The sequence below is a fragment of the Arvicanthis niloticus genome, chromosome 6 (genome assembly GCF_011762505.2).
Source record: "Arvicanthis niloticus isolate mArvNil1 chromosome 6, mArvNil1.pat.X, whole genome shotgun sequence".
NCBI lineage: Eukaryota > Metazoa > Chordata > Mammalia > Rodentia > Muridae > Arvicanthis > Arvicanthis niloticus.
The window spans coordinates 89,526,776-89,542,695 of NC_047663.1; the positions used below are offsets into that span (position 1 = coordinate 89,526,776).

Genomic DNA, 15,920 nt, shown 5'->3' on the forward strand with positions numbered 1-15,920 from the left:
TCACCCACAAGCTCTGTAGCCCTAACTTGGGCACCGCAGGCAGTTCTGCTGCCTGTTTTCCATCTGTAAAGCATAACCACCCTCCTCCACAGTGACACCCTCAGGGAGGGCTTTTGGAGTGGGCAGAGAGGAGAGAGGGGCTCTGAGCCCAGGCTGGGTCAGCCAATAAAGCATACTTCAGTACTGATCACGTCTGCTGCCCATAATGACTGTGGGAAGCTTCAGCAGGCACGGAGCAGTACACTGAAAACACAACTCACAAAGTCCCAAAAGACCTCTGTCTCTTTAAATTGAGACCGGCAGGAGGGCCCCCTGCAGCTGGGGATTGGAGGACTCAGCCTAGATTCCACCGCAACAAAGGGTCTCATTTGACTTTGCTACTGAGCTTCCTTCCTCGGTGACCAACACCCTTCACCTGCCCTTCTGTGGTCTTCATACCTTGTGGCTAGCAGGCTTAGCTCTCCCTTCCCCCTACTTTGTAAAACATTCAAGAGATAAAAGCAGGTGTGGTCCAGTCTTCCAATTCCCAGCCACCTGTCTCCCCTCCCCCAGGACCCAGCAGGGTGGCCAGATGCCAACTTCTTTTGCAAATATTCCATATCTTTGATACATAGACATGAAAATTAATTTTATTTTCCTATGTGAGTGGCCAAGGAGGCCAGAGGAGCTTATCTGATGCCCTGGAGCTGGAGTTACAGGTGGTTAGGAGCCACTTAACGTGGATTCTGGGAGTTGAACTTTAGTCCTCTAGAAGAGCGGCAACTTGGGGCTATCACTCTCTCCATCACAAGATGTGTACTTCTCCCACCCAATTAAAACACCCTCCCCTTTCCTAACAATGTACGTCATTCCCAACCAAAGCACTGTACTTCCCTTTTCTTGAGGGGGAGGAGAGGCATTGAGAAAGGGTTTCTCTGTGGATTCCTGGATGTCCTGGAACTCCCTCTGTAAATGAGGCTGGCCTTGAACTTAGAAATCCGCTTGCTGGTGCCTTTCTTCTTTCCTAGGGCTGAGATAAAGGTGTGCTTTCTCTGCCACACCAGCCATTTCTCATGTGACCACAGTACACCACAGTCACTTTCGGTGTGGATACTTTACGATTCTATACCCGTCCTCTAGTGACCAATTTATAGGCACATCTACCATTAGAACAGTGGGTGGATGCAGTTCAGTATGTCAGTGAACAGGATAAACAGAGGAAATACAGTTTGCCTGCAGGCCGGGGCTATTTTTGGAGAGTTCAGAAGCTCCTTGGGGACATTCCTAATCTGGCCCCATCTCCCTGAAAGATCAAGTTTTTTGATCTTTGTTTGGCAAAAGGATAAATATGGCCTCACTATTTAACATTCTCTACCACAGGAGGTGGTCTGGTTGTTCTAATTTGCATAATGTTTTAGGAATCTTGTAGCACTTTGACCTTTATTTTTTTCAGCTTTTCAAAACAGGATTTCTCTGAGTACTCCAGGCTGTCCTTTATCACTTTCCTGAGAAGGCAGGATAATAGTAAAGTAGGGAGCACTTTACTAGCATCTGTGGCCAGGCTGGCCTCGCTCATCGTAATTTCTTGTTACTGCCTTGCCAGCCCTGGGACTTCAGCTGAGATCCACCCTACTCAAGCTTTACAGGATTGCACTTCCTGGTGTTATTTATAAATTGTTTTTCTTTTTTTTTTTTCTTTTCTAGACAGGGTTTCTCTGTGTAATAGTCCGGGCTGTCCTGTACTTTCTTTGTAAACTAGGCTGGCCTCGAACTCATAGAGATCTGCCTGCCTTTGCCTCAGTGCTGGAATTAAAGGCATGGACCACTGATGCTGGGCTTATTTTTGTACATATATTTTTAATGCATTGTTTTACTTTTGTTGTTGCATCAAACTCCTTCTGAAAAAAAGCCTCAAGTTCTCTTTTAGGGCTTTCAGTTTGCAACTATATCTTTGATATGTTTGGAATATATCCCTTTGGTACCCATCTAACACTGACATAAACTCAGCTACTCAATCCTCAGAGGTGCAAAGAGCACCTTCCCGTTTCCATTCAGTCTCTTATACTTCTGCGGCAGTTTGCAGTTATGGTGTGAGAGGTCTTGAGGGCAGCTGGAGGTTAGGTTCTTTAAGGCAAGGTCAGAGGGCAACCTTCCTGGGATGCTAATTCTGGCATACATATTGCTGTGCTCTGTACTGCGGCCCTCCGGCTCGGCCATCCTATAAGATTCCATTTCGCATCTATTCTACGCTTTATTTTGCGTGGCCCCTCTGTTCTGTCCCCATTTCTTGGAGTTTTTCTTCTGCCTCCTGTCCCCAAACATGTCCCACGTATATGGTCTCATGCCTTCCACATGACTATTTTATCGGTGTTCCATGGTGCCTCTCCTATGACCACTTCCCCCAAATTCCAAAGCCTCGTGACCCCCAGTCCAGTGTCCTTTCGTCTTCCGTTTGGCCCCTCTGCCCTGAATTCACCCACGTCCCGAGTGATCGCTCTGCTCCGCATCCAGTCTAGTGTTCTGCGTGGCCCCTTTGCCCGACATCCCACTTCGCCCCGTGTCTCCCACGTGACGTCTGTCGTCTGGTACCCCAAAGCGTTCGACAGGACCCTTCATCCTTTGCCGCCCTTAAGCTGAGTGATCCGTGTCCCCTTCAAATGCGACCTTCCCGGCCTTCTGCCGTTCGCCTCCACTCTGGCCAAGGTGACGCGGTCCAGCATCCTCAGGGACCTAGACCGAAGGCCGGCTCCCCGTGGGGCGGGGCCTCGGAGGCGGAAGTGCCCGGGGCGCTGGCGGCAGGTCTATCCGAGCCATGGGAGCTCCGGGCAGAGGCAGCGGCGGCGGCCGCAGTGGCGGCGGGGGCTGCCCAGGCGGAGGCGAGCGGCGCGGGACCCGGGAGGGGTAGCACGGGCGGAGCGCCGAGCCATGGGCCGGGTTGGGGCCGGGGGCACAGCGCGGGAGGCAGCGGCCGGGTCACTGCTGCTGCTGCTGCTGCTCCTGGCTCAGCCTCCGCCTGCCGCCGCCCGCAACAGCAAGGAGAGCGGTGAGCCCGCGGGCCTACAGCGCCATCCGCAGCGCGGGCCGGAGGCGGGGGGCGGGGCGGATTGTGATTCACGGGGGGCACCTGTGCGCTCACCTGACGCAGCGTTGAAACGAGTTCTCATCCTGGGTTGCGCCCCCTGCGGGGCATCCGGGCCAGAAAAACCCCCATGCCCGCTTTTTCGTTCCGGGCCCGCCGAGTTCGCTCACTTGGAGCGTACCCTACGGTCTCTCGTGTGCTTTAGAGGCGCGACTGTGGCACCTAAGAGCTTGGAGGTAGAGGAACCTATCCCCGAAGAATAGCTGAACCGTGGTGACACAAGGGCCATCATCCGGTAGAAGGGTAGAGCTAGAGTAAGTTGGGCAGACCCTGGACTAGGGGGTCAAGTCAGCATTAGGTTCAGATTCCAATCCCAGGAAGGTCACTCTTGATTGCTGATTTTGCTTCTCACCGACTGTGCTGCCAGCTGGTCCCAAAGAAGCTGGCTGACCAGAATGGATGTAACGAAAGGGTACTCCCTTATAGGAGAGCTTTCCAACTGTTTTTCTGTATTTCTGCAGCCTAAGTGGGAACGCGTTGGACTACGGTTTAAGGAGGCAGTTAGATCTTTGACCCTCTGGGTTCTGCTAGAGACAGGACAGGGGTAGATACTCCTGCCTACCACTAGACATTTAGAAATAGGAAAGATGAGTACCTTCCCTTGTCCGGTGTCGCGGGGAACTCCCCGGGAGACTTTTGTGCTACCTGGTGTTCCTTGGACCGTTCCTGCTGCTGACTCTACATCCCGTTTCCACCCCTCCACACTCCCTCCCCCCCTTTCTCTGAAATATTACTCCTTGGAGCTCTTGTTTCTTTGAGGGCTGTTCCTTCTGGTTTCTGAGCTTGGCACAGCTTGAAATGAAAGGCAGCGTTCCCTAAAGACCTTCTGATAAATCGCTCCATACCACGTCCTATTTGCTCCTCTTTCTCTAGCCCTGGGATCAAGCCTAAGTGAGCATGGATGTCCCTCCTCCCATGGAGAGACAGGTGACTCTGTGGCCATGGCTGCTTCGACAAGTAGGTGGGCAGTATCTCTGACAGTTGCTGGGGTTTGGAAGGTGTGGGGCAGAGTACCTTCCTTAAGTTCCCAGGGAAAGTCCAGGACTTTTCTTTTCCCATTACCTACTCAACCTTATGCCAATGGGGGAGGTGTCTGGGGTTAGGCAGGGGCTTGCTCAGCTGGCCCTCCCCATCCTTTCTAATGTTGCTTGGGGGCTCACCCTACCATGCCAATTGTCCAGATCCTATATATTCAGCAAAGTAAGTGTGTGTTTCATTAAGGAAACCTGGAGGAGTTATTTAGACATGAGAGTTTGCTACTTGGTATTAAGGCAAGGCTGAGTAGGTCTCATCTAAGTATTCAAACATCACAGATGTCAGCTCTATTCCAAATGTCCCCTCTTCACAAAGGCTTTGTGGGGCCCAAGGACTTTTACCTTAGCAGGTTAAGGGTGCTGCACACTGTAGGGTGATCTCTCCCACTTTGCCTATCCAAGACCCCACAGTTCTAGGGGGTGGGGAACCTGTTCTGCCTCAGCTGGGAGAGCAATAATCTGCCTCACAGCATTTTTTCTGCTCCATTATCATATGACCATGTAGCAGCTCCTGGCATTCAGTCCTCAACCTGGTGAATAGGACCTGCAGTTACCAGAGAGCTTGCAATTCGCTGAGGGAGCTTCACTGGGCCCTGCCCCCATGCCGGGCTCCTCAGCAGCTCCCTTAGCTTTCCTCCAGCAGGCTGCTACCTTTTCTCCAGGTGCCTCTGTTTGGCGGAGTCACGTGTCTGGCAAGAAAGCCAGCTGCTCACCTGACTCCCTCTCTCTCCTGGGGGAACCACTTTCACAGTGGGGCAAAGGGAGGGTTCCTGAGTGGGAAAGGTGCCAACTAGCACTGTGTTTCTCCTAAAGCACTTCACTACTCATTAACCTCACAGGGACAAGCAGTCTGCTTTAGCCTACTCCTAGGGATACAGGGATCTAGAGAGGTAAGGGACACCCAAGATCATACAGGCACAAGGCCTGAGGTGGCACTGTGTATGGGGTAGGAGTCTGTAAGATGATGCACGGCCTGAGGCCACATGATGCCCTAGTCTGGGGGCTTTAGGGAGTTTATCTGCCTGGTCTTTTGTCTTTGTACCACCTTGCATGGCTGTGTGCCCCGAGGGCAATTGGAAGTCTCACTCGGTTTGGAACAGAGGACACCTGTCCCTTGGTTCTTACCGCTGTCCAGACTTCTGGACTTTTCACTGTGGTCTTTTATTGGGTAGGGATCTGGCTGTGTCCTAAGTCATAACAAGTTGAAGAGATGGCCACCTTCTGGACCTAAGCCTCCCTATCTGCCCATGTGTTTCCGGGAGGCTCAGAGGAGTGGAGGTGGGAGGAGCCTGTGCTGTGGGTCTGTAGTCAAGGTTGATGTTAGCAGGGGTGGGGTCTCCTCCAGACTGTCTCCTGCTGGCTTTCAGTCTCCATATCTTGGCCTGGATGTACCAGGATATAGTGCAAGGATGCAAATGACCCCCCTGGGAGGGTCCTCTGAAGGTGGTGGAGGATAGGGCTTCATTGTTTACAAGTTGCTACAGTGTGAGAAGGCAGAATCCCAGGCCATCTAAAGAGAGGAGGCCGAGGGTTAACTGCTCACTTTCAAGAGAAACTTCTGATCACTGCAGGCAACTTGAAGGTGCCAGAAGGTATTTTCTACTTTGGCTACGGTCAAAGTCTGAATGACAAAGTTCAGGGTGGGTCTAAGATTTGATGGAAAAGTATTCCATGGGCCTCCTACTTCCCATCTGCCCCACCTACCCGACCGTTTCCTTTTTCCTATAGAGGCTGGACTGGTATCTGAGCACTTCTCACAGGCCCCACAGAAGCTGTCCTTCTACAGCTGGTATGGCAGCACCCGACTCTTCCATTTCCGCGTGCCCCCAGACACTGTGCTGCTTCGCTGGCTCCTGCATGTGTCCCAGGGAGGTCCCTCATGCACCGACGTAGAGATCACAGTGTAGGTATCCAGTATCCTGCCCCTAACACCCGTGCCTGGTGGAAACCCTGACTCTGACCCCTGCTTGACATGATCTCTTGCAGGCATTTCCGCTATGGCGCCCCTCCTGTCATCAACCCGCTGGGCACCAGCTTCCCTGACAACACCCTGAGCCACGCCTCCTTCCATATCAGGACATCGCTGAGCACCATGCTGCTGGGCAACACCTCAGTCAACATCTCCCACCCGGCCCCCGGGGACTGGTTCCTGGTTGCTCACCTCCCTCCCTCATCCCAGAAGATCCAGGTGAAGGTGAGGGGGCTGACCTCCTGAGATGGAGGCCAAAACCCTTGATGCACGGAGGACGCACCCTCTTGTCCATGTCTGGGCAGATCTTACTTTCAGCTATCCGACTCTAGATTCAACTCCGTTCCCCATCTTCTCCTTTGGCCTACATCCTACATTCTCTAACCACTGTCACCTCCTGCCTTATTGTCTCCCAGGGCTTTGTTCCAACCTGTGCCTACATCTTCCAGCCTGATATGCTGGTAATGAGGGTGGTTGAAGTCTCCATCCTGGAGCCTGATGTTCCCCTGCCACAGACGCTGCTCTCCAACCCCAGCTACCTCAAGTGAGTGGAGATCAGGGGAGGGCAAGTCTGTCCTGTAGCCCTAACCTTTGGGTTTAGGGTGGGTGGTACCACCGTCTCATCTTGCAGGTGAGAAAACTTAAAGATACTCTGGGAAGAGAGGTCAGATACCTCCCCTAAGCACGTTAGAAGAAGTAAGTACACAGTGTGAGCTAGCGAGTCTGAGTCACCACCTTGCCACAGGATCTTTGTCCCTGAATACACCCAGGAGCTTCGGTTGGAACTGCAGGGCTGTGCATCCAGTGTGAGCCCTGGCTGCCCAGTACGTCTCACAGCAGGTGCCACCACCCTGCCTAGAAACTTCCAGAGGGTGCTGACTTGCACTGGCCTCACTCCATTGTGCTATTTGCTACTGTCCTCACCGCCCTGGGGCCGGTGGTTACAAGTGACAATTGAGAGCCTGGCTGAACCTCACGTGACAGTGGGCTTCACTGCAAAAGCTGCCTTCACAGGTGGGTTCCATGGGAGGGAAGGAGAGAGTGGTGGACTGGCTCTGTGTACCTCCCCTAAAACTCTGGGCTTTCTTCTGGCTGAGCCCCTTGTCTTTTTGACAGCGTGTAGGCCATGGAGTGTGACCTTCCATCATCTTATACAAAACAACCCAAACCAGACTTATGATACCACTGCAATCCAGCTGTCCCAAAGCGCTGCCCACTGGGACCTGGGCATGAGTAGCAGAGTAGACGGTGGCCCCTTTTGTCTTCTGAACTATCCAGTCCTGAGGGAAGACACAGATGTGGTGTCTGTACACTTCCAGCCCCTGAATGGGGCCTTCGTACTGGTGCATTCAAACATGCCTTCTGTAATGCAGCTCCGTCTTGATACAGGCATGGACAGTGGAGGCTCCTTCATCATCGTCCTGAAGGCTAACAAGGTATCCTCTGGAAGCTCACTGAAGCTATCTACAGCTGCTTGTGACCTGGGCTTGGCTCAGGGAACAGGTTAACTTCAGCTTTGAGACTGGGGTGAAGGGGCCTTTCATGCCATAGCATGATACCAATAGCATAGGCCAGAAGGGGATTCCTCTGAGGATAAAAGACTTCCACTAACTGAAGCTCTGTCCCTGTCAGAAGTTATCATTATATCTGTGCAAATGAGCAGGGAAATGGCCAGAACAGGAGACAGCTGAAGACAATTTGGACCATGATGAACTTTGAGCTAGCAGGAGGTTCCCCTCCCCTCAAAAAAATACACAGCGTGACCAAGCTAAAAACAGGGTGGGGAGGCAAGCTGCTCCTTAGATGCCTTTTGAGGGGTGACAATAGCTAACCTTCACTACTTCCCCTTCCAGACAGAGGTCACAAATGGCACCTTGGTAGCAGCTTGTGTGAATGCTGCCTCACCTTTCCTCAGCTTCAACATGTCACTCAACTGCACCACAGGTATGTTGGGCAGGCAGTTTTGGTGGAGAGACTGACTGGCCCCTCTAGCCACCTCTGACAGGCCCTCCCACCCCATGCAGCCTTCTTTCAGGGCTATCCCATGTTTCTGAGTGCCTCATCTCACATGGCCAACCTCATCATCCCCTATCCGGAGACAGACAACTGGTACCTCTCCTTGCAGCTTGTGTGCCCTGAGAGTCCTGAGTATGTGAATCTGGGCCTGGGCTACATGACATGGGCTGGTAGCAGTGAAGAGTGGGAAGCATCTATGAGTTAGAAGGGGTTCTCCTTTTCCACCTGCCCCCATCCCACATCAGCGCAAGCAGGGCAATGGGGATCTCAGCTCTCGGAGCCTGGAGGGCTTGGCTCTAGGCTTGGGAGTCCTAGTGGTAGAGCTGCCAGCAAGAGCGCTACAACCAGCCTTCTCAGGCTACTTCTTTGTAGGGATTGTGAACAGGCGGTGGTTCGCGTGGAAACCATCTTGTATCTGGTGCCCTGTTTGAATGACTGTGGGCCCTATGGCCAGTGTCTCCTGCTCCGTAGATACGGCTATCTGTACGCAGGCTGCAGCTGCAAGGCAGGTGAGAAACGAGCTTGCAGAGCAAAGCAGGGATAATAGTCCCTCCCTCTCCTCCTCATGCATCCATGGTTCCTCCTGACCCCCAGGCCAGCCATAAGGGACACTTGATTTGCAGGGAAGGTATTGCCTCCTGACCGTGGCATTGCTTGCCTGCTCTTGACTGCCCATAGCCACCCAGTGCCTACAACTGTTTCCCTCATCCATTCCTGTGTGTGCTGTGTTCTACTCCTCAAGCTTTCTTATCACTACATATTGATTCGCACTTTTTCACAACAGTTTCTACATATTCACACTTGTTTCCGTATGTCCATACGCTCCACACTGGATCCCACATGTCCACATATCTCTATATCTGCACCTACCAACTCCCATTATACCTGCCCCTACCCACACATACCTGTTCACACAACTTTCTCCATGCTCATGCCTGCTCATAGCAGGACATACTTGGCCACGCCTGCCTAGGTTTCCACGCACCTGTCCAAACCTGTTTCCCTGTACCAACTATGCTTATCTCTCCTCCTCCATACCTAATCATGCCTGCTGTGGCTGAACATACTTTTCTAGCCACCCCCCCCCATCTACCTGCATCTTCCACTTTGTCCCTGCATGTCCACACCTGCCCACCCTTGCATGTACCAGGTTCTATCAGTGCCGATTTCCTCCTACACCCGTGGATTCCATTAGGCTTATCTATATAGCCTCCCTCTGGGTGAGGAAGGGTCCCTAAAGTTGAGGAGCTCACACCTGGGTGTTGTATGCCCCTCAGGTTGGCGTGGGTGGAGCTGCACTGACAACAGCACAGCCCAGACCGTAGCCCAGCAGAGGGCAGCAGCGCTTCTACTCACGCTCAGCAACCTCATGTTCCTGGCCCCCATTGCTATATCCCTGCACCGTTCCTTCCTGGTTGAGGCCTCTGTCTACTTCTACACCATGTTCTTCTCCACGGTAGGTTTGGCCCTAACCCTGTCAGGAACTCTGGGTGGGGAGGTTAGCTCTGCTTGCTCATTGCTTCACCTCACAGTTCTACCACGCCTGTGACCAGCCTGGGGAGGCAGTGTTGTGTATCCTCAGCTATGACACGCTACAATACTGCGACTTCCTGGGCTCTGGGGCGTCCACCTGGGTGACCATTCTTTGCATGGCCCGTCTGAAGACAATCCTGAAACAGGTGAGTGGCCTCTGATGCCAAGCCTAGCCTCCAGGGAAACAGAGTCCCTCCCATATAGTACGTGAAGTGGCAAAGAGGGATAAAATAGAAAGGGCTGGGTGTCAAATCTCACATGAGAACTCGCCACTCTTGGAGGAAGCTATGAAAGAAATGTGTAGTTATCAGAGGACTCCAGGAAAGAAGATGAGGGTCCAGGACCCTAATCATAAAGAGAAGCCAGGCCAGGTCTCCCTGAGAAGCCTCAGCCATACTCCTGGGTTCCTTGTCTAAGGGCCCTCGGGGACTTTATGCAGCAGCTGGGCAGTAGAGGTGACTTTAGTGCTTGTGAACGGTATCCTCTCTCTACAGGCTTGGGTACTGCCCATCAGGGGCACTCTTATCATCTCAAAGAGTGGACAGAGAAGGCTCTCAAGTATAAGGGTCCAGTGGGCTGAGTGTCAACGGCATGAACTTTCAGGCTGTGGGCAGATGGAAATTTAGGCATGGGGTCCCCTCCCAGGTTGCATCTAAAGCCATCCTGATTAGAGATCCAGGAAGGCTTGGTATGCAGGATCATGCAAGTATGCCCAGTAGGAGTGAGCATCACCACCTAGTCCTCAAAAGGTCCTTTGGACACAGTAAAGGAACTAGAGGAAGGGCACTTCCCTCCCAGGGGCTAAGCAGGAATGGGACGAATCTGCCAATGACACTTAAGAGGAGCTGTCAGAGGAGAGGGGTCAGAATGATGGGAGACTAATGTGGGTAATCAGCATGCCTGGCCACTAGTACCTGTTGTGTCTTGTGCCATCACAGGTGGTTCTAGCCAAAGGCTCCTGAGACCCCACAAACCACTGTGTCTCTCTTAGGTACTACTTGTCCTCGGCACACTCGTCATCGCCATGTCCTTGCAGATGGATCGCAGGGGCATCTGGAACTTGATGGGACCTTGCGTCTTTGCTTTTGTGATCATGGCCTCCATGTGGGTAAGGAGCAGGCCATATCATCTCCTGTTCAGACTCAGGGAGAAGAGAGCCAGGCCCTTAATTCCAGTTACGCTGAGAAGGCTCCAAAATTCCACATCTGTTCAGAGCCAGAGGCAGCTACCCATAGGGCCCCAGTCTGGCTGTGTGCCTTAGGTCTTAGGTTGATAACCACTAGGCATGAGTCCATATGAGTCCAGCTCTCCTGCCTAGATCTAGAAAAACCCCTTAACTCCTGGCTCTGGGCCACTGGGAATTGTACCTGCACTTGGCTTGTACCGACTGACTCTCATGTGGCTGTCTGCTCTAGATATACCGCTGTGGGCACCGGCGTCAGTGCTACCCTACTTCGTGGCAGCGCTGGGTCTTCTACCTCCTGCCTGGCATCTCCATGGCTTCTATAGGCATCGCCATGTACACTTCAATGATGACCAGCGACAATTACTACTACACCCATAGCATTTGGCACATCCTACTGGCTGGTAGTGCAGCGTTTCTTCTGCCACCACGAGAGGAAAAAGCTGGGTCCTGGGCCTGTTTGCAGAAGTTTCCCTGTCACTACCAGATCTGCAGGAATGATCGGGATGACTTGTACACAGTGACGTGATAAGGCTTGTTCATGGACACCAGAGACACTAATGACCTCTCTTCATCTAGGACGGGAATGAGAGAGGGGCCTATCTAGCCCCAACTGGGTTTCCATCTGAATAAAATTGTCCTGAGACCCTTGGCTTCTTTCTCCAGAGGAGAAGATCCCCTCCACCCCAAAAATCTTTATGGCTGCTGCCAGTTTCTCTGTAGGTCACAGCTGTTTCCACCAGGAGACCATAGGTACCACCTGTGGGCAGATCACTCTGTTATGGCTGGAGATACAGATAAGGATTCCTGTTGTCCCCTTCCTTTGGGAAGCTGTGATGTGAGACCCACAAGTAAGGAAGGCTGAGTGCACAGAGGCCACTGTTCCTGACATTGTGTACCCTTGAATGCCATTCTGCCTTGTCATGGGGATACCCTGCTGCTGCAGTTGCTATGGTAGAGTCCAAGGTCATCAGAGAGCTGGTGAAGACCTAGGGTGCTGTGTGCTGTCCCTCCCTCATTGTCTGTTGGAACAGGAAGTCCTGGGAAGAGCCTGGGGTAGCAGGCTGATCAACTGTATGAGTTACAGCTCCAGAAGGCACACAATGCTCTGCTGGTGTTCCCTCCTCACCTAAGGGTTCTAGGCCCAGTCTGGTGAGCATTTTCTTGTGCTGGCCCTAGGCACCTGACCCCTGATGGACCTACTGAGGTTTGAGGAGTGGGTTCTGGAGTTCTGGCCCAATCTTTCTGGTCTTCTGGGATCACTGAGCTGGCAGTGCAGTATGCCCTGTCCCTATGATTCCCACAGTGAGGCCCATCTGCTCTGAGTACTGGGATTACAGGTGTAGGCTTCTGGGCTCCTTCCCAAGCTACTAACAACCTTTATTTGGCCACCAAAGCACACTTTAGCCCCTGAAAGGGGAAACATGTATATACTGTTGGGGGGGTGGTAAAATGTTACTGTTCAAAGATATGAAGGCATATTTTTATGTAATTGGTGAATTTAATATTCTACAATGATTTTTCAAAACAAATGAGTGTCTTTTTTTTTTTTTTCCTTGCGTCCCTGGAGGGAAAGGGAGGCTGAGCTCAGGGTATCATTTCCCAACAGGACTGCCAAAGTTGCCAGGCAACTCCTGGGCTGCACTTGGCAGATGGTGCCTTGAACTATTGCATTCGCAGTAGATAATTTTTCATGGTCCCTAAAGGAGGCGGAGGGAGGGTAAGGGATTAGTTTAGATGGATGGTGGTTGCTGCCAATCGGCAGTGAGCAAAGGCTCACGGTTGGTGACGCTCTTCCGGTTCCGGCAGGCGCGGACACGCTCTCAGAAGTAGAGGGTAGCGCGATGCCGCTGCACAGGTATCCTGTGTACCTGTGGCAGAAGCTGCGGCTGCGGCAAGGTATCTGTGCGCGCTTGCCCGCCCACTTCTTGCGTTCGCTGGAAGAAGAACAGACGCCGACCCCAGTACACTACAAACCTCACGGGGCCAAGTTCAAGATCAACCCCAAGAACGGGCAGCGCGAGCGCGTTGAGGACGTACCCATTCCAATTCATTACCCTCCAGAGTCCCAGCAGGGACTGTGGGGTGGAGAGGGCTTGATTTTGGGCTACAGATACGTCAACAACGACAAGGTGGGTGTGGACCATCTCGGCGGTTCTGCACGCTTTGCTGAGCAGGCTCTGCTCTGGGTGCTACGGACCGTCAGCCTGACTGACACAAACGTTTTGTTTACGGAGCATGCTAACACGTGAAGCGGCGAGGATTTGGAAAACTCCAATAGCAAAGTCTAGTGCTGTCCAGAAGCGGGGTGGGGGGCGGTCCTGGATTAGGTAGCCATCAAAAGTAAGGATGGAGTGGGGCAGGGATGGAGAAAAGAAGGATGGATTCGAGGCTTATGCTGAAGAGGAGGGAGAAGTGAAACCTGCTAGTTTCTATGCTCATTTCCCGAATTCTTGTGACAGGATGCCTTTGCTCTTTCTACATAAGAATTACAAAGGCCGAGATGCTTCCAAGGGCAGAGCTTGGAGTCTATCTCTTCTGGTGATGCTCTGCCAAGCCCTGTGGGAGGAAGGTATATGTTTTAGACCTTCCAGGGTGCCATTCACTGGGTTTCAGCTGTGTGAGATTCTGGAACACATACCAGTAGCATTAAGGCTAGCTTGAGAGAACTAGGTGGGTTGGGTATCCAGAGCCAGCCCAGGAACCCTGACCTCCATCAATGGTCCTGAGGAGCCTCTGAGGAAGGGAGAGGGCATGGCTCACTTCACCCAGCTTTCAGAAGGGTGCTTTGGGGCCCACTTGGTCTGTAGGGAAACAGCAAGTTTCTCTTGCACACTTAGCTCTCCAAGAGGGTAAAGAAGGTATGGAAACCTCAGCTGTTCACGCGGGAGCTTTACAGTGAAATTCTGGACAAGAAGTTCACCGTGACTGTGACCATGAGGACCCTGGATCTCATTGATGAAGCCTACGGATTCGACTTCTATATTCTCAAGGCAAGCAGGGGTTAGTGCGCTACAAGGCCTTGTCAGATTCAAGGGAAGTGCAGCTTGTACTTCATGGGTGTGGAAAGGGAGTGTGGAGCAACCAGGGTAGACGTTACAAGCCTTAGCAATACACAGTGGGATTGAGTCCCCATTGGTGCAGCCCCCTGAAGCTTTCTGCCTCACCGTGGTCACTCCCTGTGAGCTGATGATTTGACCAATGATCGTAGCCACCTCTTACCCTTTTCTTGGGATTGCCTTGGGCCTGACCCATGTAGGCTTGGATGCTGGCACTGATCCCAATGCCTGTTCTGCTGTGGTGTAGCTTAAGGCTGCCAGCAGCTGAATAACCCATGGGGTCAGCTGATGGGGTGGGTGGGGTGGGAGTCTGCTGTAGCTCCTGGCCCTATGTGAACCTTCTGCCAGACCCCTAAGAAGGACCTGTGCTCCAAGTTTGGCATGGACCTGAAGCGAGGGATGCTGCTGAGGCTTGCTCGCCAGGACCCCCAGCTCCACCCTGATAACCCTGAGCGGAGAGCAGCCATCTATGACAAGTACAGGGTGAGAGTTTCCCCATCCTGCTTGCTGCCCGAGGCTCTTGACCTGGTCCCCGCACCTCATGCAGTCCTCTCCTGCTTGTTCAGAGCTTTGTCATCCCTGAGGCAGAGGCAGAGTGGGTTGGCCTGACCCTGGAGGAGGCCCTGGAGAAACAGAGGCTTCTGGAGGAAAAGGTGAGCACATGTGCACCAGCTGATCTCAGGCCACTGAGGTTGAGTGGGGTGGGGGTGGGGAGTGGAAGACTAGCATTCAGGGACTACCACACCAAAATGCTGCCATACATTTGGTCCCTGCCACTTTGAAGAAGCATGGCAAGCTCCGTCTCCTGAAGTCCTTCCCCCTTTCCATGTATGTTTGGGGATCTTTGGCACTAGGTGTTTTCTTAATTACTCAGCATCCCCTAGGATGTTCCATTTGTGTCTGTTTCCCAGAAAAGTCAAGAGTCTATGGTGGTCACCAGTTACAGGGAAGACAGGGGTAGGCGTGTGAGTTTTGGTGTCCAAGAGAAAGCAGTTGTGTTCTGGTGGTCAGACTGCCCTCCAGGATGGCAAGCAGTATTATGTGATTATGCCTACCCCCAGTCCTTGTGTACCCCAATTCCTCACCATGTTTAGCCAGAAGCAGCTGGCTACTACCCTCTTTAGAGCTCCATCTGAGCTACATTGAGCCTTACCATGACCTCTCCCCTTCAGGACCCTGTACCCCTGTTCAAGGTCTACGTAGAGGAGCTGGTCCAGCGGCTTCAGGAGCAGGTTCTGTCCAGGCCCGCAGTGGTGCAGAAGAGAGCCGGTGACCACGCCTGACCACTGGGCTCAGCCTCCCCTGTGGGCAGTAGGCGAATCCCACTTGGCACGTGCTGAGCACACAGCTGTGTAGTAGACTTTTCAGAGAACCCTTCTGTGGCAGGACTCCACTCCAGGAGGTCTGGAGCAGAGCAAACGCCTCTATCCAAGCTGCTCAAGTCCTTACAATGTGAAAGTTCTTGGGCTGGAATGAGTAAAAATCTGAGGCAGTCTGAGCCACAGTAAAGTGTGTTGGTGTGCTTGGAAGTCTGGAGTCCTGTGTGTTCTTGTCCTGGTCATTCCTCTGTCCTAGAAACACAGGTGAACTGTTTGTACTGTCCAGCTGTAACTGCTGGCCCTTCTGAGCTGTGGGCACTGAGGTCCTCTTTGGTGTTTATATCCCTTGTATGTGAGGCATCAAGGACATAGCAAGTTGGAATTGATCAGTGTATGCCCCTACCTGCTCTGGAATGCTTTCCAGGGCACAAGAAGGGAGCCTGGGGCGTGGGTCAGGCCTGGGAAGGGTCTCTGCAGTCTGGCCTGAAGAGCTAAGAGGGGGAAGCTTTCTGGGTCCAGAGCCTCTGTCAGTATCTCCCCTGCAATGATGCAGAAAGTGGGGCACAATGGACTTAAAAGGCCATGACTTCAGCACCCCCATCCTTAACTGCCTCCATTACTTGTGGCTGGGGCTGTGGCTTGCGTTGGAAGCCAGGCCAGTTATTGACTGTGGGCCCTTTTTTGCTCTG

The 15,920-nt window shown here is 52.7% G+C and overlaps 2 protein-coding genes across 4 annotated transcripts; both read left to right on the forward strand.

The window, feature by feature from the left end:
• The first annotated feature begins 614 nt into the window (after positions 1-614).
• Pgap6 (post-GPI attachment to proteins 6) lies at positions 615-12,385 on the forward strand. Of its 3 annotated transcripts, none has more exons than XM_034507363.2 (14): positions 615-3,022; positions 3,992-4,075; positions 5,881-6,055; positions 6,139-6,346; positions 6,538-6,665; positions 6,867-7,135; positions 7,238-7,557; positions 7,975-8,065; positions 8,146-8,269; positions 8,510-8,646; positions 9,415-9,593; positions 9,670-9,816; positions 10,662-10,778; positions 11,086-12,385. In XM_034507363.2, exons 1-14 carry the CDS (start codon positions 2,905-2,907, stop codon positions 11,380-11,382), a joined length of 2,394 nt encoding a protein of 797 aa, XP_034363254.1. In that variant the 5' UTR covers positions 615-2,904; the 3' UTR covers positions 11,383-12,385. The 3 variants fall into 3 exon arrangements, with proteins under 3 accessions (XP_034363254.1, XP_034363255.1, XP_034363256.1); XM_034507364.2 differs by having other exon boundaries at positions 9,691-9,816; XM_034507365.2 differs by lacking the exon at positions 3,992-4,075.
• A 251-nt stretch (positions 12,386-12,636) lies between these two features.
• On the forward strand, positions 12,637-15,441 carry Mrpl28 (mitochondrial ribosomal protein L28). Its single transcript, XM_034504977.2, has 5 exons — positions 12,637-12,985; positions 13,694-13,846; positions 14,261-14,395; positions 14,479-14,565; positions 15,085-15,441. The coding sequence occupies exons 1-5, from the start codon at positions 12,698-12,700 to the stop codon at positions 15,193-15,195; spliced, it is 774 nt and encodes a 257-aa protein (XP_034360868.1). The 5' UTR covers positions 12,637-12,697; the 3' UTR covers positions 15,196-15,441.
• Positions 15,442-15,920: the final 479 nt, after the last annotated feature.